This window comes from Hemiscyllium ocellatum, chromosome 18, assembly GCF_020745735.1.
Source record: "Hemiscyllium ocellatum isolate sHemOce1 chromosome 18, sHemOce1.pat.X.cur, whole genome shotgun sequence".
NCBI lineage: Eukaryota > Metazoa > Chordata > Chondrichthyes > Orectolobiformes > Hemiscylliidae > Hemiscyllium > Hemiscyllium ocellatum.
In genome coordinates, this window is record NC_083418.1 from 24980098 (window position 1) to 25007713 (window position 27616).

At 41.6% G+C, this 27616-nt stretch overlaps 1 protein-coding gene across 1 annotated transcript in view; it reads left to right on the top strand.

Moving 5' to 3' along the window:
• trpm5 (transient receptor potential cation channel, subfamily M, member 5) overlaps positions 1 to 27616 on the top strand; it is a 123421-nt gene that overhangs the window by 76334 nt on the left and 19471 nt on the right. Inside the window, exons 14-20 of the mRNA XM_060838763.1 lie at positions 829 to 974; positions 7744 to 7856; positions 14934 to 15029; positions 16451 to 16709; positions 18570 to 18688; positions 24264 to 24396; positions 27134 to 27308. Of these exons, the coding sequence (XP_060694746.1) occupies positions 829 to 974; positions 7744 to 7856; positions 14934 to 15029; positions 16451 to 16709; positions 18570 to 18688; positions 24264 to 24396; positions 27134 to 27308 (1041 nt within the window). The remainder of the gene's footprint in view (positions 1 to 828; positions 975 to 7743; positions 7857 to 14933; positions 15030 to 16450; positions 16710 to 18569; positions 18689 to 24263; positions 24397 to 27133; positions 27309 to 27616) is intronic.

The following is a 27616-nucleotide window of genomic DNA, read 5'->3' on the forward strand; positions in this document are numbered from 1 at the left end:
GTATAATTTAAATGGTGAAAGATTACAGCATGTTGTTATGCAAAGGAGTGCTCATACAGGAATCGCTAAAATTTGATTTGCAGGTGTAACAAGTAATCAGGAAGGTAAATGGAATATTGACTTTCATTGCTATAGGGATTAAATTTAAGAGCAGGAAGGTTCTGCTGCAATTGTATAAGGTGCTGGTGAGGCTACACCTGGAGTATTGTGCGCAGTTATGGTCTCCTTACTTGTGGAAGGACATACTGGCTTTGGAGGTGGTGCAGAGGCGATTCACCAGGTTGATTCTGGAGATGAGAGGATTACCCTATGAGGAGAGGTTGAGTCACCCGGGACTGTACTCACTAGAATTTAGAAGATTGAGAGGGAAACTAAAGAAACATACAAATTATGAAAGGGATAAATAAGGTAGAGGTAGGCAAGTTGTTTCCGTTGGTGTGTGAGACTAGGACTAGGGAATGTGGCCTCAAGATTAGGGGGAGTAGATCTAGGACTGGGATGGAAAGGAATTGCTTTTCCCAGAGGGTAGTAAATTCCCTGCCCAAGGAAGCAGTAGAGGCAGCTTCATTAAATATGTTCACGACACAGTTGGATGGGTTTTTGCGTGGTAGGGGAATTGAGGGTTATGGGGATAATGCAGGTAGAAGGAGCTGAGATAATGGATAGATCAACCATGATCTTAATGAATGACAGAGTAGGCTCGATGGACCAAATGGTCTACTCCTGCTTCTATTACCATGAAACTATGATGTGAAGCCTGTCTGTTTATTATTCAGTAACGTCCTGTAATAATTGGAAGTGATTCTTTTTTCTCCCCTCTGGCTGCAGACCTGTTTGGCCAGTGTTACACTAACAGTGAGGACAGAGCTTTCTACTTGCTGATTCGCAAGACCAAGTACTGGAGCAAGACCACTTGCCTGCAGTTAGCGACAGAAGCAGATGCTAAATCCTTCTTTGCACATGACGGTGTTCAGGTACAGATGTGGTGTCTCAACTTTACCATCTCCATCTACAAGTTTGACAATATAATTGCCTTTTTTGTAAAGCAACTGGCTGCCGTTAGATGGTTTTCTTATTTCTCACAATAAGTATTTGAAACGTTTTTGTTCCATGGAGGTGTAGAATGTGAGTCACACTGACTTAATGACACATCTCTATCGCTTTTGATGTGATGGACCACACCATCCTTCTCCATTAAAGTCCTTTGGTCTGGCTCACTCCCCCAATTTGAGGTGATCTCCTCTTAGTGATATTATTTGTTAAAAATCACACAACACCAGGTTATTGTCCAACAGGTTTATTTAGAAGTACAAGCTTTCAGAGCGCTGCTCCTTCATCAGGTAGCATTACTTGTTGGCACAAAATTGGTTTGAGTATGTGCATTATTGGTATCCATGCTGATCTCCAACACTTTAATCAACTTCACTACATTCTCAGGGTTGTCAGACTGCTTAATATGTAAGCTCAATATATAAATCATAAATAACTTGAAAGATATAAAGCTTTTTCAAAGGCGTAGACTTTAACTTGCCTCACGAGCGACATTAACTCTCCGTTCAGAAACTGTAACAAAACTAAAAATTGCTGGAGAAACTCAGCAGTCTGGCAGCATCTGTGGAGAGAAAACAGAGTTAATGTTTCTGGTCTAGTGACCCTTCTTCTGAACTGATTATAGCCACGAGAGGAATGATATATATGCTGAAAATGGAGGGAGGAGCAAATGATGGGTGGAGATAGAGGCCAGAAACCGAGAAACGCCATTGTGCAGACAAAGGAAAGAGAATGACTAGCTGCTAATGGGGAACATTAGTAACTGGCAATTGGTTGTGTAGGGTAGAAGCCTATGTGATGATAAGGCCTGGTGTGTGGGGTTTGGGTAAGGCCAAGGGCATAGGTGTTCAGGCCCTAAAATTGTTGAACTCGATATTGAGTCCTGAAGGCTGCAGGGTTCCGGGCGGAGAATGAGATACTGTTTTCCAGCTTGTGCTGAGCTTCGCTGGAGCACCGCAGCAAGCCTGAGACACAGATGTTGGCCAGGGAACACAGTGGTGTGTTCAAGTCCTCACTGCAGATCTGCAATCCTCACTTTCTCCTGGTGTGTTGTAGTGCCAGGCAACTGGAAGCGCGGGGTCATTTTTGCAGGTAGAACAAAGGTATTCTGCAAAGCAGTTCCCCAATCTGCATTCTGTCTCCCCAGGACCTAATTTTCCACTTGGGTGCCCTGTGACCTTCAGCATTCAGTATTGAGTTCAATAATTTTTGGGCCTGGGCTGCTTCTCCCTTGTCCTTGCCCTAATCTCCGCACACCAGGTCTCGTCATCACATGGTCTGCTACCACACACAACCAATTGGCAGCCACTAATGGTCCCCGTTAGCAGCTAGTCATTCTCCCAGACTGACCTTTACCTAATCCTTTTTCTCGCCAACTGTTTTTCTCTCTCTTTGAACTGTCTCTTGTTTACTCTTCCCCCTCCCACCACCAGTATAAATGCTAACCTTTTATTTCAAGCTACCATAGGCACTAATGACATAGGTAAGAAAAGGGATGGCGATTTATGGAAGGGTGGCCTCCTGGCACCAGGGACCTGGGTTCGATTCCAGCTTCAGGCAACTGTCTGTGTGGAGTTCACACATTCTCCCTGTGTCTGTGTGGGTTTTCTTTGGGTGCTCTGGTTTCCTCCCACAATCCAAAGATGTGCAGATTAGGTGAATTGACTATGCTAAATTGTCCATATGTTAAGTGCATTAGTCAGGGGTAAATATAGGGTCGGGGAATGGGTCTAGGTGAGTTACTCTTCGTAGGGTCAGTGTGGACTTGTTGGGCCGAAGGGCCTGCTTCCAACTGTAGTGAATTTAAACTAATTTATTTAATCTTTAAGGCAGAAATTCAGTGAGCTAGGGAGGAAGCTTAGAGCTAGAACAAACAGAGTTTTTATCTAGAACAAACACTTTGTTACCCGTGCCATGTGCGAGTGAGACGAGGAATAGGGAGAGAGAGGAGTGGAACACGTGGCTACAGGGATGGTTCAGGAGGGAGGGTTTTGGATAATTGGGGCTCATTCTGCGGTAGATGGGACCTCTAGAAACAGGATGGTCTGCACCTGAACCAGAGGGGTTACAATATTCTACAGGGGAAATTTGGTAATGGTCTTCAGGAGGATTTAAGCTAACTCAGCAGGGGGATGGAACCTAAATTGTGGTTCCAGTGTCCAGGAGATTGAGAGTAGTGAGGTCAGAAATAGGGTTTCGAGGTCAGAAATAGAGTTTCAAGGTCACAAGAGTGCACCGGCAAGCAGGAAGGTGGTTTGAAGTGTGCCTACACAATGCCAGGAGCATCCGGAATAAGGTGGGTGAACTTGCAGCATGGGTTGGTACCTGGGATCTCGATGTTGTGGCCATTTCAGGGACATGGAGAGAGGAGGGACAGGAATGGTTGTTGCAGGTACTGGGATTTAGATGTTTCGGTAAGAACAGAGAAGTTGGTAAAAGAGGGGGAGGTGTAGCCTTGTTAATCAAGGACACATTACAGTAGCAGAAAGGACGTTTGAGGACACATCTACTGAGGTAGTATGGGCTGGGGTTAGAAACAGGAAAGGAGAGGTCACCCTGTTGGGAGTTCTCTGCAGGGCTCAGAATAGTTCCAGAGATGTAGAGGAAAGGATAGCAAAGATAATTCTAGATAGGAGCAAGAGTGACAGGGTAGTTGTTATGTGGTCTTTAACTTTCCAAATATTGACTGGAAATACTATAGTTCGAGTACCTTAGATGTCAGTTTTTGTCCATTGTGTGCAGGAGGGTTTCCTGACACAGTATGTAGACAGGCCAGCAAGGGATGGGGCCACATTGGATTGGGTACTGGGTAATGAACCTGGCCAAGTGTTAGATTTGGAGGTAGGGGAGCTCTTTGGTGATAATGACCACAATTCGGTTATGTTTACTTTGGCAATGGAAAGGGATAGGTATATACCACAGGACAAGAATTACAGATGGGGAAAAGACAAAGGCTATTAGGCAAAATTTAGGATGCATAGGTTGGAGAAGGAAACTGCAGGGGATGGGCGCAATTAAAATGTGGAGCTAGTTCAAGGAATAGCTACTGCGGGTACTTGATAAATGTGTACCGGTCAGGCAGGAAAGAGATTGTTGAGTGCGGGAGCCGTGGTTTACTAAAGAAGTTGAACCTCTTGACAAGAGGAAGAAGAAGGCTTATGTTAGGATGAGACATGAAGGCTCAGTTAGGGTGCTTGAGAGTTCCAAGTTAGCCAAGAAAGACCTAAAGAGAGAGCTAAGGAGAGCCAGGAAGGGACATGAGAAATCATTGGCAGATAGGATCCAGGAAAACCCTAAAGCTTTCCATAAGTATATCAAGAATAAAAGAATGACTAGAGTAAGAGTAGGGCTAATCAAGGACAGTAGTGGGAAGTTGTGCGTGGAGTCTGAGGAGGTAGGGGAAGTGCCTAAATGAATATTTTTCATCATCATTCACACTGGAAAAAGACAATGTTGTCGAGGAGAATACTGAGATACAGGCTACTAGATTAGATGGGATTGTGGTTCACGAGAAGTTGTTAGCAATTCTAGAAAATGTGAAAATTGATAAGGCCCCTGGTCTGGACGGGATTTATCCTAGGGTTCTCTGGGTTAGTAAATTTGCAGATGACACTAAAGTCGGTAGAGTTGTGGACAGTGCCAAAGGATGTTGCAGGTTACAGAGGGACAGAGATAAGCTGTAGATTTGGGATGAGAGGTGACAAATGGAGTTTAATGTGGATAAGTGTGAGGTGATTCACTTTGGAAGGAGCAACAGGAGTAAAGAGTACTGGGCTAATAGTGAGATCCTTGGTAGTGTCGATGAGCAGAGGGATCTCGGTGTCCATGTACATAGATCCCTGAAAGTTGCCACCCAAGTTGATAGGGTGGTTAAGAAGGCATATGGTGTGTTTGCTTTTATTGGTAGAGGGATTGAGTTTTGGAGTCATGAGGTCATGCTGCAGCTGTACAAAACTCTGCTGCAGCTGCACTTGGAGTATTGCGTACAGTTCTGGTCACTACAGTAAAGGAAGGATGTGGAAGCATTGGAAAGTGTTCAGAGGAGATTTATTAGGATGTTACCTGATATGGAGGGAAAGTCTTATGAGGAAAGGCGAGGGACTTGAGATTGTTTTCATTTGAGAGAAGAAGGTTGAGAGGTGACTTAATTGAAACATAAGATAAGAGGGTTAAACAGGGTGGACAGTAAGTGCCATTTTTCTTAGATAGTGATGAATAGCATGAGGGGACATATCTTTAAATTGAAGGGTGATAGATATAGGACAGATGTCAGAGGTAATTTCATTACTCAGAGAGCAGTAGTGGTATGGAATGCCGTGCCTGCAACAGTAGTAGACTTGCCAATTTTAAGGGCATTTAAATGGTCATATGGATGAAAATGGAATAGTGTATGTTAGATGGGCTTCAGATTGGTTTCACAGGTCGGCGCAACATCGAGGGCCAAAGGGCCTGTACTGTGCTGTAATGTTCTATGTTCTATGCTCTACCATCAGTTCTGAAGAAGGGTCACTGGACCTGAGACGTGACCTCTGCTTCTCTCCACAGATGCTGCCAAACCTGATGAGTTTTTCAAGCAATTTTTTGTATCTGATTTCCAGTATCCCTAGTTCTTTGGGTTTTTCTTCATTAAGAAGCTGTGATTTTTATTTTCATTAATTTCAGGTCTAAAGGATTATTTGAATCTTCATGAAGCTCTGATAGAATTTTGTTTGGGTTCTTTGATTGTTGAATGACATTTCCCATGCAACTGGAACCTTGGTCTGTCTGAACACCGGGAGGCGGAGGTGGGTCTGCACAGATAGTGCTGTTGCATTAACCCTTCCCAACAAATTGTTCCCTTCCCTGGCATTTTCCCCTACTGCTGGGAACATAAAGTGACAAATCACTTGCTATCGGTTTGTAATAGGTACTTGTATTGTGAAGGGGGTGGGGTCTGTTTACAGTGACCATTGTAGAGCTGTTGTTGCATTCACTCTGTTAGATACAGCAGTGATTTACTGAGTTGTAAGATTGTGGAATACCTTAGGGTGTAGCCCTGACCTTTGCTGATTTGATATCTGATCTGGGTTGTGACACAGACACTAAGTTCACCATGGAACCTCACGGTAAAGGGGAACACAGTAACTCTCATCTATACTGCAAGTTGAACGTAGTGACATCATAAAGAACATAGAAGAGTACAGCACAGTACAGGCCCTTCAGCCCTCGATGTTGTGCCAACCTTTTATCCTACTCTAAGATCAAACTAACCTACATACCTTTCATTGTACTATCATCCATGTGCCTATCCAAGAGCAGCTGAAACATCCCTAATGTATCTGAATCTGCTGGCAGTGCATTCCACACACCCACCACTCTTTGTGTAAAGAACCTACCTCTGACATCAAGAAAGGAAGTGCAGACAGATTCCTGCTTGCTATCTTGTCAAAAAATATTCATCCGTACCTTGGCATACCGGACCATTAAATAGGGGTCTGGGAGTTGTCTGGATATAAAGAGCTTAAGGTGGAAGGACTGAGCAGGACCTGAGCACCCATAATCTAAGGGACTGGTGCGATATTCATCTAATCTACTGTTTTGTTTGGGGGTTACTGTGTGGTCGTTTGTTAGAAATTGCTTGTTAATTGTATTGATTATTTACATGCAGTTATGTTGATTTTTAGAATTCTCACATGGGATGGAAACATGACTGACAAGGTCTGTATTTGTTGCTCATCTGCAAGACTGATTGGCTTTCTAGGTCATTTCAGAAGTCAGTTGAGTTAACCACGTCTGGAGTCACATAGATTTCCTTCCCTGAAGGGCATTCGTAAAGCAGAATGCTTTTTTTAAAAAAAAACTATTGGCAGTGGTTACATAGTCTAGATTAGAGTGGTGCTGGAAAAGCACAGCAGGTCAGGCAGCATCTGAGGAGCAGGACAATTGATGTTTCGGGCAAAGGCCCGTCATCAGGAACTTTTGCCCGAAACGTCGATTTTTCTGCTCCTCGGATGCTGCCTGACCTGCTGTGCTTTTCCAGCACTGCTCTAATCTAGACTCTGATTTCCAGCATCTGCAGTACTCACTTTTGCCTAGTTACAATGATGTTTGCTTCTCGTTCCAGATTTTTATTGAAACATCTGCCATTAAAAAACAAACAGAAACTGCTGGCAAAACTCAGCCCAGTGTCTGTGGGGAGAGAGTAGAGTTAACGTTTCGGGTTTGGTGACTCTGAAGAGTTTGGCCAGCAATTTCTGTTTTTGTCCCCAGAATATTAGCCTGGCTCTCTGGCTAGTTCAGTGGCAATACCACAGCTGCCTCTATGATCGATGCCTGCTCATATCTTCGGTCACGTTCACGGGTAAGAACTTCCCAGCTGGAAGCTCTAACAGTGCTGGATTTTTTTTGCCCCTTGCCCTGTGCCTTTTCCCAGGAAATAGGAATGAATCCCTGGATTCAGCCCAATTCATCGCACATTGTGAATTAAACCTGTGACTTTGCTAGTTGGTGTGGCTCTGTATCATCCATGTACAAGAAAGGTATTTTTAAAATTAGAATGAAAAGCTTGCATTTGCTTTTTTTAATAATGACCAGTGGACATATCTACAACATCATAGAATGCATGATAGAATGATTGCAAAAAAAAGGCCATTTGGCCTGCTTTATCAATGCTAGCTCTCATTTTTGATAATCATGATCGTTTCTGAATTTTAGGCACTGTTGACAAAAATCTGGTGGGGCGATATGTCAACGGATACTCCAATCTGGAAGTTGTTGTGTGGATTCTGGTGTCCTCCTCTGATATTCACCAACCTTATCACCTTCAGGTAATGACATAATGAGAGAACTTACCAACACGTAATACATGCAGTTGTACCTCAACAAATCAGGATGTTTCAACTCTTGAAGTTCAGTGGCTGTAAAATGGGTAATCATTTCACTGTGGTAATTTAGCAAAGGTAAGAATAATGCCTGGTTAATTTACAATCAGGTGGGATTGGTTGAGAGTGGCATGTTTGTCCTCCTCACCAGAGGAGCTCTCTTCATAATGTCACAGGGACTTTAGTAGCTACCTCAGTCATTAAAACAAATGAGGCATTTCACTGTCATCCTTCCTAGAGGACAGTACTTTAAAGTGCCATGCTTCCTTCATCCCCACAGTGTTAGCCTTGTGTATCCAGGCAGAAACACACACACAATGCTGGAAACACTCAACAGGCCAGGCAGCAAGCGAAGCAGTATTAATGTTTCAGGTGCAGAGACTACCTGACCTGTTCAGTATTTCTAGTATTTTCTGTTTTTAATTGACACATTGACGTCTACCTGAAAGAACAGGTTTAATGATTTACGGCATTTATTTTTAAGAAAACTATAGGATTGTGGGAACAAGAATAGATTCAAGCTACAGTTATATATAGCCTTCTTGCTATATTTTGTTAACAAATGTTTTATCATCTTAGATATAACAATGTCCAGTTCATCTAGCATCATTTGCAGAAGAGAGTTTCAAACACTTACGATCCTTTAGGGAGTTAATACAGAGAGTGCAGGAAGTCCTATGTAGGCCTTACCAGCCAAAGAGGCATCCATTTAATGGTTAATTGGTCATTAACAGATGAGGATTTTAGAAACCTGCAGCTCAGTAACAGTAGCTCAGTGGTTAGCACTGCTGCCTCACAACACCAGGTTCAATTCCACCCTCAGGCGACTGTCTGTGTGGGTTTCCTCCCACAGTCCAAAGATGGGAAGGCTAGGTGAGTGAGCCATGGGGAATGCAAAGTTACAGGGATAGGTGGGTCTAGGTGGGAAGCTCTTTGGAGGGTTGGTAATAACTCGATGGGCTGAATGGCCTGCTTCCATACTGTAGGGATTCTATCAGGTCCAATCCTGGGCCATTGACCCAAGTGCTCCGCCAGCTGAGTTTTGTAGCTGTCACAGCAGCTTGATAGTGATCAAGGCCAATGCCATGATCTTGGTGAAGTAGCAAAGCCCATATTGTGTGATAAGAAATATTTGGTGTGTTACTCAAATACACAGTCTTTCCATTCTGGAGGTTGAGAGAATATGGGGTTCCAGTTTTGAGATTCTAATGAAAAAGAGACTAAAATAACACACTATATGATGAGTCCCAGCCTATACACTGTATGCAAATGGAGAAAAATCAATAGGATGGTATACTTTGAGCTTATTGAGCAGACAACAGAAGGTTCTACAGGAATAAGGATCAAGGTAACTTTGAGAAAATATAAGGTTGATCAATGCGAGGTGTAGGCTGGTGAAGAGTCAGAGTCATGCAACACAAAAACAGACCCTTCGGTCTAACCAGTCCCAATAATCACAAACTAAACTAGTCCCACCTGCCTGCACTTTGTCCATATTCCTCCAAACATTTCTTATTCATATACTTATCTAAATGTCTTTTAAACATTACAACTGTGCCCCGGATCCACCACTTCAACTGGAAGTTCATTCCACACATGAATCGTTCTATCTACTTTAAAAAAAAAGGTTGCCCCATGTCTTTTTTAAATCTTTCTCCCCTCATACTAAAAAAAAGCCCCATTCTTGAAATCCCCCACCCTAGAGAAACTATACCTGCTATTCAACTTATCAAAACCTCTCATGATTTAGTATTTAGAGAAAGATGGCACCAACAGCGGACTTTTTCATATATCCTTCCAGGAACATAAAAAAAACTCAGATAAATAAGCAATATTGCTGTTTTGCAAATAGTGGAGCCATCAACAAAACCCTTATCTGTGTACATCATGCTCCACCCACATTGATAGTGAACAGAATAAAACAGTGACTCCATGTGGCTAGTACGGTTACTGTTAATTTTGATTGATTTGTTTACATTGGAGTTTATTTTCATGTCCACAGATTAAGAGATTGTGAAAGGTAGATTTAGTACCAGATTTGTGGAAGTGTACTTCTTTACACAAGGTAGACAACAGGAGCGAGTGAACTAAGTCAGTCGTTCAGAAACAATGTAGCCCTAAGAGCTCTATGCATCATACACAGCAGGAATTCAGAGCATAAGAATGTTCAGTATTAATTTATTTTGGGATAACAACTATTGAAAACTAAAATAAACAGCAATTTCAAGAGAATTTAAAGAGTACCTTGAACTGTGGGGTAGAAATAATGCTTATGTTATTACCTTATTCATAACTGTCCAGTACCATCTTTGAATTTGATCATTATCAAATAAGCGTGAAGTAGAATATTTTGGTTGGCGAAACAGGTTGGTAATATAAATTGGAAGACAAGGCAGCTGAACAAAAAAATCGCAAAGTCCTAGAATCACAGAGATGTACAGCACGGAAACAGAGACCGTTCAGTCCAACACGTCCATGCCAAACAGGTATCCTAGCCTAATCTAATCCCATTTGCCAGCACTTGGCCCATATTCCTCAAACCCATCCTATTTATATACTCATCCGGATGTCTTGTAAAATGCTATAATTGTACCAGTGTCCACCACTTCCTCTGGCAGCTCATTCCATTCACGTGAATGTGAAAAGGTTGCCCCTTAGTTTCACTTTTAAATCTTACCTCTCTCACACTAAACCTATGGCTTCTAGTCTCCCTGACCATGTGTGTGTGCGCGCGCGCACACACACACACCCGTATCCACGCTCCTCATGATTTTATAAACCTTAGTAAGATCACCCCTCAGCCTCCGACACTCCGGGGAAAACAGCTCCAAACTATTCAGCCTCTGCCTGTAATTCAAACCCTCCAATCCTGACAACATCATTGTAAATCTTTTCTGAACACTTTCAAGTTTCACAATATCCTTCCAATAGGAGGGAGACCAGAATTGCATGCAATATTCCAAAAGTGGCCTAACCAATGTCCTCTACAGCCGCAACATGACCTCCCAACTCCTGTACTCAAGCACTCACCAATAAAGGAAAGCATACCAAATGCCGCCTTCACTATCCTATCCTGCGACTTGACTTTTGAGGAACTATGAACCTGCATTCCAAGATCTCTTTGTTCAGCAACACCCCCAAGACCTTGCCATTAAGTGTATAAGTCCTGTTCTAATTTGCCTTTCCAAAGTGCAGCACCTCAAATTTATGTAAATTAAACTCCACCTCAGCCCATTGCCCTATTTGATCAAGATCCCATTGCACTCTGAGGTAACCTCCTTTGCTATCCACTACACCTCTGATTTTGGTGTCATCTGCAAATTTACTAACTATACCTCCTATGTTCACATCCAATTTATTTAAATAAATTATAAAAAAAAACTGTGGACCCAGCACCGATCCTTGTGGCACACCACAGGTCACAGACCTCCAGCCTGAAAGGCAACCCTCCACTACCATCCTCTGTCTTCTACCTTTGAGCCAGTTCTGTATCCAAATGGCTAGTTCTCCATGTATTCCATGAGATCTTACCTTGCTTACCAGTCTATCATGAGGAAACTTGTTAAAAGCCTTACTGAAGTCCATAAAGATCACGCCTACTGCTCCGCCCTCATTGATCCTCTTCGTTACTTCTTCAAAAAAATTCAATCCACGTATATTAATCATTAAGGGTTGCACAACATGGATTAGTGAAGATGACAATATATTTATAGTGCAACCCTAAATGTCCTGGAGAATGCAATGGTCAGCTACTTTCTTCACTGCAAAGTGGCATATGCACATCCAATACGCCATTAGGAAACAAGTTCCTAAAATTTAACTAGTAACACTGAAGGGACATTGAGATATTTCCAAATCAAGATGTGAGTGGTTTGGAGAGGAACTTGCAGGTGGTGGTGTTCCCATGTAACTGAGGTGGTACAGGTCATGGATTTGAAAGCTGTTGCTGTTGAGAGTCTTGATAAATTGCTATAGTGCATCGTGTAGGTAGTACACACTGCTGCCACTGTGTGTCAGTGATGGAAGTGTTGAATGTTGAAGGTGGATGGGATGCCAATCAAACAGGCCAGCATCGGACTTGGGAACAGGAAATTGGCCCTTGGCATTTGTACAATTCAATAAGATAATGGTTGATCTACTTGTGGTCTCGGCTGCATTTTTCTAAATGTCTGCACACCACCTTCACTTTGACAATCCTCGACTCCCTTGTTTGTCAAAAAATGAATTTAGCTCAGAATAAAGTGAAAGTCAAGCCTCCACTACCTTCTGGGGAAGGGAATTCCACAAGCTCTCAATCTTTTGAGAGAAAGAAGATTCTCCTCATTTATTTTGCGCTATGTCCAGGGGTTCTACTTTTCCCTGTGAGTGAATTCTCCCCCAGTTACCAAACCTCTCTGGTCTCCTCAAGATTTCACCTATTTTGATAAAATCATTTTTCATTCTTCTAAATTCCTGTGAGTGTAGGCCTAACCTGTTCACTTTTTTTTCATAATATAAATCTTTTATCCCAGGAATGAATCATTTGAACCTTTCCTGAACTGCTTTTAAAGCAATTATCCATACGCTTCAAATAGGGCGGCACGGTGGCACAGTGGTTAGCACTGCTGCCTCACAGCGCCAGGGACCTGGGTTCAATTCCCGCCTCAGGCGACTGACTGTGTGGAGTTTGCACGTTCTCCCCGTGTCTGCGTGGGTTTCCTCCGGGTGCTCCGGTTTCCTCCCACAGTCACAAAGATGTGCTGGTCAGGTGAATTGGCCATGCTAAATTGCCCATAGTGTTAGGTAAGGGGTATATGTAGGGGTATGGGTGGGTTGCGCTTCGGCGGGTCGGTGTGGACTTGTTGGGCCGAAGGGCCTGTTTCCACACTGTAAGTAATCTAATCTAATCTAATCTAAAAAGGAGACCAAATATAGTTGCACTTACATCCTTTACAACTAAACGACAACTTTCATGCTTTTATATTCCATTCTGCTTGCAGTAAATGACAACTTTACATTTACCTGCCTAATAATGTGCTGTACCTATATTTGAACTTAGTGATTCATTTACCAGGACCCCCAGATGCACCTGTACCACCAGGTCCTGCAGTCTCTTTCCATTTAAATGGTGAAATGCTTTTGTATTCTTCCTCCAAAAGGGACAAGTTCACATTAGTAAAACAACAATCGCGAGAGAAACTCCACAGGTCTGGCAGCAGCTTCAGAGAGAAAGCAAAGTTAATGTTTTAAGGCCCGTAACCCTTCTTCAGAACTGGTTCTGCTTTCTCTCCACAAGTGCTACCAGACCTGCTAAATTTCTTCAGCAATTTCTATTTTTGTGTCCGTTCTTCAGAGTACAGGTTTTTTTTGTTTATGTTCATTTTGTACACAATCCGCCAAATTTTTGTTCACTCATATAACCTGTCAACAGTCCTTTGTAATCTCACTGTTTTTTTTCTTGACAGTTTACTATTCTACAGATTTTGGTGTTTTCAGCAAATCTAGCCATCATACATTCTATCTCCTGTGCTATATCATTGATATTGACAGTAAATAATTGAGACCACATCAGTGATCCTTGTGACACTTCAGTTACAACTTGCCAACCCAAAAAAGATTCATTTATCCTTACTATTTCTTCCTGTTGGCTAATAAATCCTTAATCTGTGCAAATACATTACTCACTACATCATGTACTCTTGCCTTGTGCAACAGCCTTTGATTTGGCACTCTGTCATATGCCTTTTGAAAATCTAAGTATACACATCTTCTGCTTCCCTTCTGTCCACCCTTGATCCAGTAAAAAATACTTCAACATGTGAAAGAGAAATCATGTTTGCTCTGTCTAATCAGGTTATGATTTTTGAAGCATTCCACTAAAACTTCCTAAATAATGGACTCTGCTGCTTTCCGTATCAGGCTAACCATAGTTTCCCATTTTCTGTCTCTCATCTTTCATAGAATCCCCACAGTGTGGAAGCAGGCCATTAGACCCACACCAACCCTCCAAAGAGCATCCAACCCCTACCCTCTAACCCTGCATTTCCCATGGCTAACCTATCTAGTCTACACATCCCTGAACACTATGAGCAATTTAGCATGACCAATCCACCTAGCCTGTACATCTTTGGACTGTGGGAGGAAACCAGAGCACCGGGAGGAAATCCACACAGACACTGGGCAGAATGTACAAACTCCACACAAGCAGTTGCCCCAAGGGTGGAATGAAACCTGGTTCCCTGGCGCTGTGAGACAGCAGTGCTAACCATTGAGCCACTGTGCTGCTTGCTTAAAGATGTCACGTGCTATTTTTTAATCTCACAATAGCTTTCTAGTATTTAAGGAATTTCACAGGACCTTAGTGAAGTATTTGCGCCTCTGCTTCTTTTAAGATAAGAGGATGGAGACCGTCGGTCCTGGGACTTGTCAGTCTTTAGGTTCAATCATTTTTCTACCTTTTGTTGGAGACTATTTGTTTGAAGTTCATCTCTCCCTATCACCTCTCGATCTTCAGTTACCATTGGGAAATTTTCTAAGTATTCAGTCATGAAAACAAACATAATCATTGGTTCAAAGCCTTTACCATTTTTATATATTCCATCATCTATTTCCCAGCTCACTCTCTCGATGATCAATACTAGCTTCAGCTACTCGCCCCCTCTTCACCTTCTTCTAAATACTTGCATCTTGTCCTGAATGCTGTCAAGCTTCTTGAGTGTGGTTGGAACTGCAGCAGTGAAGTGTTCCATTACACTCCTGACTTGTGCCTTATAGATGGTAAACAGGTTTTGTGAAGGGCTGCAATGTTTTTCCAGCTGCTGACCTGCTTCTGTGTCATGCATACAAAGTCATCTTTTGTAAAGCTTCCATTTTATGTAGCACCCTCTAGGACTGTAGAATGTTCCAAAGAGATATGCTTCTAAAGGAGAACCTTCTGAAATGAGCACACAGTGGTGACATAGGGAATACAGCAAAGAATTTTCAAAGCAACCTCCTGCTTTATCCGTATGCTCCTCTGATTGTTGCTTTCTTGTTTCCTTTTAGTGCACATTTCCCTTCCGTAGGTAAATCTGAACAGTTGAAAGAACTGGACAGCTTGGACACTGAGAAGGCTTTTCTGCTCCATGATGAGGCAAACAGGTTAGTCTGTTCAAACCTTTTGCTGGAAAAAAGGTTTAATAATAGGGCAGAGCAAGAAGAGCTGAAATTGTATAAACGATTCCACTAATGGACCCATAAGTTCTAAAATTTATTGTGCAAACAATAAATCTCCTCCAGGGAAGGAGATTAGTCTCCGAATAAAAGCGATCAGTTCAATAGAAGTATTGGCATTGGATAGTGCTTCATCACATTCTTAGGATACGCCATAGTGATTTGAGACCAATCAGTCACCACAAAACATGTCAACCCCCTAGAATGAATGGGTTCAGGGCATGGCTAGGGAGGGAAACATTTCCAAATTGCTTTTAGTCATTCATGGAAATGTGGAACTTGCTGGATCCTTAACTGCTGCTGTGAACCGCTGTGGTCCACTTCACTGAGGGACACGCACAATGCTGTTAGGGATGGAATTCCAGTATTTTGACCCAGCAACATTGAAGGGGCAGTGACTGATTTCCAAATCAAGATGGTAAGTGGCTTGGAAGGGGAATTTGCAGGGGAGATGCTTCATGTAGTTGCTGCCCTAGATGGTAATGGTTCTGCATTTGTAAGGTGGTGCCTAAAGAGTCTGGGTGAATTTATCAAACCTGACACTAATCGCCAATGGACCCCCTTCTAACAAATCTAACAAAGTTATATTAGGTTGCATGTGAACCAGAAATGGTTTTATGAGCCCCCAAGTCCCATCCTACCAATATGGAAATCCATCCCTCTCCACCTTCCACAAGCTTGCCCAAAGGACGGGGATCAGACCCAACCCTAGCTGGTCCTGCACCTTGCTTTAGAATATATCCACATGACTGACTGCAAGCCAGTCAGCTGATATGCTCACTAATGATATCTGGAGACCTTTTCATGTTAACTGCCAGTCTCTTCTCATACTCTCTCCTTGCTTCTGTTTTTTTTTTATTCCTTTCATATTCCATCTGAACTTTCTGCATTTGGCTTGATATCAAGTTGAAATAAATGAAACTGTGCCAATCTGGACAACTACTGCTCCAACAATGGCTAAACTTGGCCAGAAAAAATGTGAATCAGTTTGTGTAGATATTCAACTTGATTTCACCAGTTGGTATTCTTGTGTTGTAATGATTAGAATGTCAGATAGATGCTGAAAGGCAACTATTAGTTTCTACCAATACTTTAAACACAGTCAACCAGTGCACCAAAAAGAAGTTGCTAATGATGAACCTATTAGTATATGAGACAATCTCTTTTACAATTCCATACTGCAATTATCATCAATTAATGGACTCATGACACATTTCATCAGGAAATTTAAGAGAGATGGGATTTTAATATTCTGAGATGTAACATTTTTCGGGACCAAGATTTTTTTTTTTCCCTTGTTTCACTCATGTTATGAATTTTAACAAGCTCTTGTTATTATCATCTGACAGCGATCATGACGCAAAGGATAAAAAAAGGCTTTGTGGAGGGAACCAACGGAGAGGATTCATTTTAAGAAGATGGAAGAAATTCTGGGGTGCTCCAGTCACTGTATTCCTGGGGAATGTGATCCTGTATTTTGCATTCCTGTCTCTTTTCGCATACATTTTGCTAGTGGATTTCAAGCCCCCTCCCCCTATTGGTCCTTCTATGGCAGAGGTAACGCTGTACTTCTGGGTTTTCACCCTGGCGCTGGAGGAGCTGAGACAGGTGAGGACACCAGTATTGTGTTTTCATGCTCAAAGTTTTAATGCTGGACCTTTGGAAAGCAGCAAGGGGAGTGAAAATGTCTGTAAATCACCTGACTAGTGCAGAAGGAGAAAATTAACATGATGACTTATGTACACAGATGCAGGACTATGGATGTCAAAAGGGGTAGTAGCTTTAGGAAATTATTTACCTATAAGAGTAGGGGGAAAAAACGCCACAATTTTGTCTGTACAAAATTAAAAAGCATTGTGAGCAAGAGATGCAGTATTAAATGATTTGAGGTGAAGACCTTTGTACGGTGGTTGTGTTTGGTCCAGACTAACTCCAGTTGGTGAGTGTAGTGGCCCTCTATAATAGTTTTTTTCAAGAATAGACAGAAAACTTCTGAAGTGCCACTGATTTGACATTCTCACCCAAATTTAGGGGAATAAAACACCGATTTGGCAAATGGGAAAATGTTTCACAGGTGCAGATGGACTTCCTGTTCTGGGGTTAGGATTGAAGCACATATTGCAAGGTAGAGTGGAAGGGTCATTATTCTATCAGTAATTACCAGCATGTAAACTGACACCCAGTACACACACAATTCTTAACTTTGTACCTGTTCCACACCATGTCAATACAGCCTTACTAATACATTTGTTGTGTTAATACAATTACAATCCATCTCTGATCAATAAATGCATACCATTTTATCCATTGGCTGAATAGATAGAACCAACATCAGTGTAAAATATGGTAAAAGATCAAGTATTATTGTATGATTTAATTGATTTGGAAATAAATGTAATTGTAATGCATAACTTTCTGCAGATTATTAACTTGGGAACTGAACTGTGGTGAACTGAAACCAGAGTACACCAAGCCTGTAAAGTATACTGCATGCTGATTTGCACGTTGATATTGCAACTGTTCATGTTGATTATAACAGTGTATTAATGATTTGCATCAAAGCACTGGTTGCACTCAACTGCCATGAAAGGTCCAATTCTGGATAACAGAATTTAGGAAGGGTGCATGGTCACTTGTGAGGGTGCAGACAACAATTAGCAGACCTGTTCCAGGAATTAGGGACTTCCACCACATGAAGACTTTGGGCAAACTGGAGTTGTTAGCAAACAGATGATTTGGGGAGGGTATGTTTTGATAAAGGTGTTCAAAGTCATGATAGTCTGAGACAGAATAAGTGCGGAGGAACTGTTGACAATCCATTGAAAGAAGGTTTGAGAACCACACGGTGTCATGAGCAAAAAGGCTGTTATTACTCAGAACAGTTAGGATCTGGAGTGCACTCCCACAGAACACTCTAAGCAGATTCAGTTGTGGCTTTCAAAGGGAATTAGATCATTTGAATGGAAAAGATTTTCAAGGCTAAGGAGAAAGCTGGGTAAGTGGGACCAGATGAGTTGCTCTTGCACGATAGGCACGATAGACTGAATGGTTTTGTTTGTGTTAACTGCATTATGATTCTCAGATCCTCAAAAAGGTGCACCTGCTATACCAACAGCAACCAAATGATGGAGCCTGGCACTCATTTTTGAAATTAATTTTAAAACATTTTCACTTGTCGATGTTGTGCTCACTGCACAGTTCATAAAAAGTGTATCCATCTCAGGCCTGTAAATCAACAAAATGTTCAAAATCACTCCATAAGACATTTTCTCACACACGATTGCGACCTAATGAATATCCTGTAATTTTCTCAAGGGTTTGCCATAAAGAATCCAGCAGAAACTGCTTTCAGTGACCTGTATATGTGCACCACCTGCTGAGCATGTTTGGGAGTGCTACAACACAAAATAACCTGGTCACAATATATTCCAAATGCTTCATTCTTTACGAATTTTCTTCCCCCTATAGAGTTTTTTCACCGAGGGAAATACGAACATAGTGAAGAAATTTAAACTGTATGTAGAGGACTCCTGGAACAAGTGCGACATGGTGGCCTTGGTGCTGTTCATAGTAGGAGTGACGTGCAGGTCAGTATCAGGGTCTCTGATACAACCTCTCTTCCAACAATAATTTACCCATCCCAAGGTAATAACCAAAACATCTTGCAGTGTTCTGCTATGCAGAAATGCAGAATTCACACGAGTTGCAACAGAAATATGGAAATAAAACTGGAAAGAGAGAACCAATATAAAGGGGATGTAGGGAAGGAAATCAATTAGACTGAAGCAGAACTGACGTGAATGCTGTAACATTCAATTTGAAACTGTTCGCACTCAGTGCATTGCTTATGATTTAATATTATAAGGCCTAATTAACTTGTATTTTACTAATTAATCCGACATCTCCTGTCTAGGGAATGATTTGAAAAACATTTTGTTTTATGTCAGGATTTGTTTACATAGGAGATATGCAGCTGGTTTTAATGGACTCTGTCCGAATGCCTAATGGGATCGACAGGCCCGCGTTATTGTAGTGATATAGAATATCCCATTCCTGCTGGTGGGCCAACAGTCCCCAGTGGGAATGCATTGACAGAATAGCCTGCTACCCATGCAGTCTCATAAACAAGCCATTTAAATGTTATAATCTCTGACAGCATGGGAATTGGGGTGCTCTTGTGGTACACTGCCACTTTGCCAATCCCTGAGCCGGGTGGCCCAGTTTGTGTTTCGGGGTGTGTGATAACATCCCTGAACAGGTAGACGAGAAAATGTGGATAATTCTGGGATGTAGTGGAGTCTCCCTCACTGGCATTGCAGTGTCTCCTCGAAGGCAGCTCAGAAAATCCTACTGGGTTTCCCAGTCGTCTCTCTCAGGAATGCCCCTCTTTCGAAAGGATTCCGTGACCAATCGAGGGGAAATCACTCAGATGGATGCCTGCTAGCAGCCACTTCCCTGATCTCTCACCCAATTCCCCTCTCCTTGTCACCCCCACCACCAATGCCAGCAAGCCACTCCTGCACGGATTACACCCATTCTGCCCTCCCTCACCAATGATCTGTGTTGATCCTATAGAAGATACATTACCACTGTGGCACTGACCGGAAACACACAGCTGCTAACCTCCGTTCAGTAGCTCTTGTGAGGTGGGTTAGGAGAGGGGTGGGTATTTGAGGTATTTTCCTACTGGGGTCCTAATTATCGGACACGCACTTCAGTTGTACCTCACCCACCAAGACAATACTGGTCTGCAACCAGTAGGACCCACACTGGGAACACACAATCTCCCAGATTTTTAATGAGCACTTCTGTGATCTAAAGAAGTCTCTGACTCAGTTCTAGAAAACTTTAATCTTCTTCACTTTGGTTACTAGGCTGTGTCTCTTCCTGTTACTTTGTAGATGAGAATAACGTTAGATTCATCCCTCAGAACTTTTGGATGGATTTGCTAGACTCTTCATGTTCTACTTGTAATTCATTGTCCCTGTTCCTTTTGACTGCCCCCCACCACCCCAGACTTCAATTATTGCCTCACTCTTTATGATGTGTTGAATGATAACTTACATATCCTCATTATTTCCCTAACTTGGCTAAATGTGCTCATTGTTCAAAATCTGCTGACATTTTTGTAACTGTCATCTTCTTGCTGAGCTGTGGCTACTTGGCCAGTGCTGTGATAAATGAGCATTTGGCTCTTGTGAAAGTAGTCCCCCTCAGTTTACTGCCTGCCACTGCATGGGTGTTTGATTGACTGAATTATTTGTCATGTGTACCGAAGTACAATGAAAAGCTTTGTTTACAAGCAATACAGGCAGATCATAGTAAAAATGGTGAATGGACTAACTAGCCTCAAATAATGTGATCTTCTTAATATTGATCTCTTTGAGCGCGTGCTTCTGCAATGTAACCTGTATGCCTCTGTCAAAGTATTTTTGATTGTACATCCTTGTTTACTATGATCTGCATGTGCTGCTCGTAAACTAAGTTTTTTACTGTACTTCGGCACAAATTACAAATCAATCAACAAATATCCACCCAGCATCAGGCAAGAAAACGAGGGGGACCACATTCACAAGGTCTGAAAGCTCATTTATCACAGTGTTGGCAAGTAGCTAGAGCTCAGCAGAAAGATGGCAATCACAAAAATGTCAGCAGATTTTGAACAAAGAGCACAAACAGCCGAGTTTGAGAAAGAACAAGGTTTAAGGTGAGTTGTATTAATGGATGTTTGACCGATATAATGTCTTCATTTCCAGTGTTTAAAATAATACTTCATTATACTGTGGAAAATCAATTTTCTTTGATCACTTTCAATGAACTAAAATACATTACAAAAGAAATTTGACACCATACACCAATTGCATAACAGACTGATTTATTATCAATGTTAGATACAATTGGGATGTCTATCATATACATTAGTTCTCTGACTGAACGTGACTAATATTATGATCGGTTGGAACCTTTTGGGTATGAAATATGAATTGAATTTATTAAGAATAAATGGAAGGAAGGGATTTTATTATTACAGTGAGAATTAATTTTTCACTTTTTAACCCCATTTAAAAGATAATAAACAGCTTTGCACTTTGATAATGTTATTAAGTTGGAATATATGTTGATGAGGAAAAGCTCTAAGCAACATTGGTTGGACCATCTCGCTCCATTAGCACCATATGAATCAGTTATCGAGCGAAGCAGCTGTTCAGTGTTTTACAGGCACCATTCTTCATCACTCTCAAGTTTTATCTCACTCAAACATACTGACAGAAGAAATAGATATAGTTCAAAGTGGGTAAGGGACTTCCAAGAGTAGAAGACTTATTAATCAAGCTAGGTTTCACAGGAAACATTCAAGCATAGCCAAAAACAAAACTACACATGCTGGAAATCAAAAGTGCAAACAGAAATTGCTGGAAAATCTCCAGTCTGGCAGCATCTGTGGAGAGAAAGTAGACTTATTGGTTCGGGTCCGTTGACTCCTCTTCAGAATAGATGTTGCCAGACCTGCTGAGTTTTTCCAGCAACTTCTGTTTTCGTAACATTCGAGCTTATTAGTTAATAATCACTCATCATTCACCATTCAAAGAGATGGCTACCTTCAAACAGAATAGGGGAGAAGACAGGAGAGATTAATGGAAAAAGAAATATTACAGGGAAAAAGGAGATGGTAACGGGACAAGTAAGTACATTAAAAAGAGGTGTAAATGGCGATAGCAGAAACACTACTTCCTTTGCAGTCATTCATTCACTTTTACTTTACATTTTTCATTGAGTCATAGAGATGCATAACACGGAAATAGACCCTTCGATCCAATCATCCATGCTGACCGGATATCCAAAATTAATCTAGTCCCGTTTCCCAGCATTTGGCCCATTTTTCTCTAAACCCTTCCACTCCCTAAGTCCTTCCAGATGTCTTTTAAATGTTGTAATTGTACCAGCCTCCACCACTTCCTCTGGCAGCTCATTCCATACATACACCAGCCTCTTTGTGAAAAAGTTGCCCTTTTAAATTTTTCCCCTCTCACCTTAAACCTAGTTTTGGACTCCCCTGGGGAAAAGACCTTGGCTATTCATCCTATCCATGCCCCTCATGATTTTATAAACTATAAGGTCATCCCTCAGCCTCCGATGCTGCAGGGAAAACCACCCAGCCTATTCAGTCTCTCTCTATAGCTCAAACCCTCCAACCAAAGCAACATATTTGAAAATCTTTCCTGCACTCTTGCAAGTTTAACAACAACTTTCCTTTAGCTTGGAGACCAGAATTGAACACAGCATTCCAAAAGTGACTTAACCAATGTCCTATACAGCTGCAACATGACATCCCAACTCCTATAGTCAATGCACTGGCTAATAAAGGTAAATGTCTCCTTCACTACCCTGTCTACCTCTAGTTCAACTTTCAAAGAATAATGAACCTGCACCCCAAGGTCTCTTTGCTCAGCAACTCTCCCCAGGACCTTACCATTAAGTGTATAAGTCCTGCCTTGATGTGCCTTACCAAAATGCAACACCTCACACTTTCTTAAAAACCTGTTGTATCATTACTTTTCTTCAGTTCTGATGAATTGTTGCCCCTCTTTTTCTCCATCGATGCTCCTTGATCTTCCGCATTTTCCAACTGACCCTCTCACACCTGGATCTTGTTTTGATTTTTGAAGTGTTTCTTTAATTCTGGAAATGGCGCTAAGGAAGACCTATCTGCCCTATTTCTCTGCCAGTTATAAGTAACATGAAATTGTCTCTTATACTTTAGCAGTTATTACGATTCTCAAAAGTACACTGACAGCAGTGAAATGGAAAACTAGGGGGATAATGAATGTCCCAATTACCTATCTCCATTTTGTGCAAATGCCCAAGACCATTTCAATGTACTAAATTTCTCCACAACCTTTTAAATATGGACAGTTATCTCACCATTTGCAATTGCACTGACAATTACATAGCTTTGCATTTTTACAAAGGCAAAAAAGTGTGAAAAGAGTACACATCTCCTGTATCTATCGGATGTTGCCCTGTTTCTCCCATGTCTTTTCTCTCTAGTTCTCTTTTTGGAGTGGGGGGGGATGGAATATCAATGAATATGATTTCACTTCATTTGCCATCTCTTTGACCATGCTTGGCCTCCACTTATACTTGAATATTTTTGACAGTTAATATAATTGATCTGGTTCACAGGTCAATCGTGTATCTCCAGTTAATGTAAAGTGTAATATTAATTCTTCACTTTGTACCACGATTACACACAGTCACAAATAAGTTACTCCCATACTGTGGCATTGCTGTAAAAAGAAAGTATGAGAAAAGAGGAGTAGGCAATTCAGCCCTTGGGGCCTGCTCCACTATTCAGTACAATTATGGTTGGTCTCAGCTTGGCCTCAACTCCATTTTCCTGCCTTCCACCTACAACCCTTTTAACCTGCTCCTAATTAAGTATCTCTTCTATTCAGTGTCCTGGAGTCCACCACACTTTTGGGGTTATGAATTCCACAGATTCATGACCCTTCTGAGCAATTTCTCCTTGTCTCAGTTTTAAATTTGCCTCCCGTTATCCTGAAACGACGATTGTGCGTTTGAATGCCACACAAGGGGAAAACATCTTTTCCTTGTCTACTTTGTAAATCCCCTTTAGCGACTTATGTAACTCAATTAGATATGTTCAACAAACAACGCAAACTGCAGCAAAACCATGTTTGGGGAGCTGGTCTTCCTGAATTCTCAGGTTATGTTGAAACAAATCCAGAACAAAGGCATACCCCATATTCAGTTTATTTTCCAATGTGTCGCTAATCATTCTCGGAAGTTAAAAGGACATAAAATATCAATGGTTTCCAGTCCAATCAAATTTATCAGGATATTTAAACTGATTCCTTCTCTAGTAAACTCAAAACAAATTTAAATCTTAAATGGATCTGGTGGGTTACTTTTCGGAGGGTTAGTGTGCACTTATTGGGCTGAAGGGCCTGTTTCCACACTGTAGAGAATCTAATCTAATCTAAAAAAAAACTTATTTTATCCACCTTCAGCTTTAAGAAAACAAATTTGATTGGTGAAACAATGCAGATGGGAGCCATTTATCCATACTTCGCGTAAGGTATCTTTTGTTAACCTTGCGCTTGTTTCTCTAAGTGATGGTATGTTCCTTTTCTCTTACAGAATGCTAACCGTCTCCTATAATGCGGGCCGCACGACTCTGTGCCTGGATTTCATGGTGTTTGCTCTGAGGCTGATCCACATCTTTGCCATCAATAAACAGTTGGGTCCGAAGATCATCATTGTGGAACGGATGGTAGGTGTCTGTAAGCATGGCTGCAGCTTCAAGAAGGATTAGAATCTCATGGCTAAAGTGTTTTCTTTATCCTTTCATTGACATTTATTTTGATAGTACTTTGTGATATTCCTGGTGCTCAGGCTGAACTCCAATAATGTCACAGTGTATAATATGTGCCACAATGCCTCGGAGAGCAGATTGACGCTTGTTCAGCACTCTGCTAAACGATCACAGCTACAGGGAAAGTGATGGCCTAGTGGTATTATTGCTGGACTGTTAATCCAGAGACCCAAGAAAACTTCTGTGACCCCAGGTTTGAATCCTGCCACGGCAAATGGTGGAATTTGAATTCAATAAAAATCTGGGATTAAGAGTCTAATGATGACCATGAATTTATTTTTAATTCTCGTGAAAAATCCATCTGGTTCACGAACGCCCTTTTGGGAAGGAAACTGCCATCTTTACATGGTCTGGTCTACATGTGACTCCAGACCCACAGCAATGTGGTTGACTGTTAACTGCCCTCTGAGCAATAAATGCTGGTCTAGCCAGTGCTGCCCACAAAACATGAATGAATTTTTTAAAATGCCAATCCAGGAAATGGCCCCTAAGTTCCTGATTCTGCAAAGGGGAAGATTTGCCCTGGTGACCTCTGCTGAAAAGTACATGTGTGACAGGTGAATGACCAAAGGAATGAGTCTGATTCCAGGATTAAGCACGAGGGCAGACCATTTGCAAATGTGCCCGGAATAGGAATCTGTAACTTTCAAGAGCAAGTAAGTAGGCAAATATTCAATGATGCAACCAACAATTTTTTTTCTTTGAAGTGAATTGAGCGAAGTCTTTTGAAATGCTTGAACTTTGTCTGATTTTAGATTAGATTAGATTACTTACAGTGTGGAAACAGGCCCTTCGGCCCAACAAGTCCACACCGACCCGCCGAAGCGCAACCCACCCATACCCCTACATTTACCCCTTACCTAACACTACGGGCAATTTAACATGGCCAATTCACCTGACCCGCACATCTTTTGGACTGTGGGAGGAAACCGGAGCACCCGGAGGAAACCCACGCAGACACGGGGAGAACGTGAAACTCCACACAGTCAGTCGCCTGAGGTGGGAATTGAACCCGGGTCTCTGGTGCTGTGAGGCCAGTTTGAAGAATGTGTATTTAATCATGATCAAAATGTGGCATAAACTGCCATGGGTAGGCAATGCTACCTGATCTTGTTTATGGCACCAACTATTGTTCTTAGGAACTCAAATCTGACCTGGTTCCATAGCTGTCACCTCAGGAGATGTGCTCCAAGGATGTGTGAAGCTGTAAAATGACACACACTCTCAGTACAAATAATGCACAGAGCACAACGTCAAAGTAGCTACAATAAGTTTTTAATTCGTATTGTGCCTTCAACGTAGCAGCAAAGTCCCAAGGTATTCCACAGGAGCATTTAACAGAATAACACTTAAGACCAACGCACATAAGGAGTGACCAAAGGAGATTGTCAGATGTTTACAGAGATTGGTTATATATCTTTAAAGGAAATTTAGACAGAGAATTCCATAGTTAGCATCCTTAGCAGCTGAAAGCATGATTGTGAATGGTGGAGTGAAATGGGGTTGGGAAAGTTTGCCATGGAGAGATTTGAAAAATCAAGGTGTTGCTTAATCAGGAATTATTTGTTGGCTAGTGAATGCAAGAACAATAGATGAACCCGAACAGTACATTAGGAAACAGGCAGCATAGTTTTGGATGGCACATTTATGGAAGGGAAGGAGGTGCACAGAAACAGCAGAGTCTATATGTAACAAAAGCATGAATGATGGCTTCACCGAATGTGTTGAGGAGTGATAACAATGTGATAAAGGTTGAAGCAGGGAATCATTGTGACGGTTTGGATGTGTGGGCGAAAGCTCATTTTGAGCTCACATGCAGCATCAAGGCTGTGAATAGAATGGGAAGCAGCTTCAGCTTGTTTCCAAAGAGTAGTCTGTTTTTGAAATTCATAAAGGGGACTTATGACAACAATGACAACTCCAGACTTCCCAACATTTAGCTGAAAGAAATTTCTGCTCTGCCACTCCTGAATATTGATCAAGCTGACAGATAGATAGTACAGAGACTAGTATTAACATTGGCGATGACTGGTAATTAAAGATAAAGTCTAATGGACTTTTCCTTTTTGATCAGGCTCTTGCTGAGATGCAGACTGGTTACATTTATAATTGTGTATAAAGTTAGATAGAGGATTGTATTCTGTAAAACCAGTAAGAACTGCATTAGTTGACAAAGATAAATGACCTTGCTGAGTGTTATTAAGCTGTTGAAGCATGTGAATCACCACAACTGAGCTTAATCGTATTCTTATGCAATGTTCACATAAATTTCCCTGCAGCAACAACTGCATAGTGATAAAAAGCTGAGGCTATGTTGGAATGGTTTTCTTTAACCAAGATGCTCTTGTCAATTTTAGCACTCAGCTCATCACCTTCACTGAAATTGTTTAATTCAGCAATGATTGATGAAGGGATGGGGAATGTCAGCATGTGTAACAAAGCCAAATAGACAATAACACTGAGTTACACAAATCACTGGGGAGCTTGCAGATAAACTTGTTCACGTGACTCACTATCTTCACTTGTGGCCGTACAATTACCCATACTTACAAACTGACCTGACCAAACGTGCTGAAGATAGAGCAGATCTGAGCTAATGTTTTGGCTCTTTCACTTGTGTTAATTCCTCCAACAGATGAAAGATGTCTTCTTCTTCTTATTCTTTCTGAGTGTTTGGCTCATTGCTTATGGCGTGGCCACTCAGGCTCTGCTCCACCCCAATGAGACTCGTGTGGACTGGATCTTCAGGAATGTCCTCTACAGGCCTTATCTTCAGATATTTGGCCAGATTCCCCTGGATGAAATAGACGGTATGTGATTTAAGTCGTAACCATATGGCTCTGTGAGATCCACACATCAAAATGTGCTGTCTGAGAGGAAGACAGAAGTAGATAATTAGATACAAGCTCAAAAAAGGAAAGATTTGGACGTGGTTTTGGGAATAGTGCAGGGGATTGGAACTAAATGAATAGCCCTTCCAAAGAGTGGGTATGTGTATGATGAGCCAATTGCCTTCCTTGAAGACGTACGATTCTCAAGTTCAGTATGAGCTGTTTGGGACGTTACTGGGCAGTAATACATTTTTTTAAAAATAGAGAAACTCTGTGCTTTACTGTTA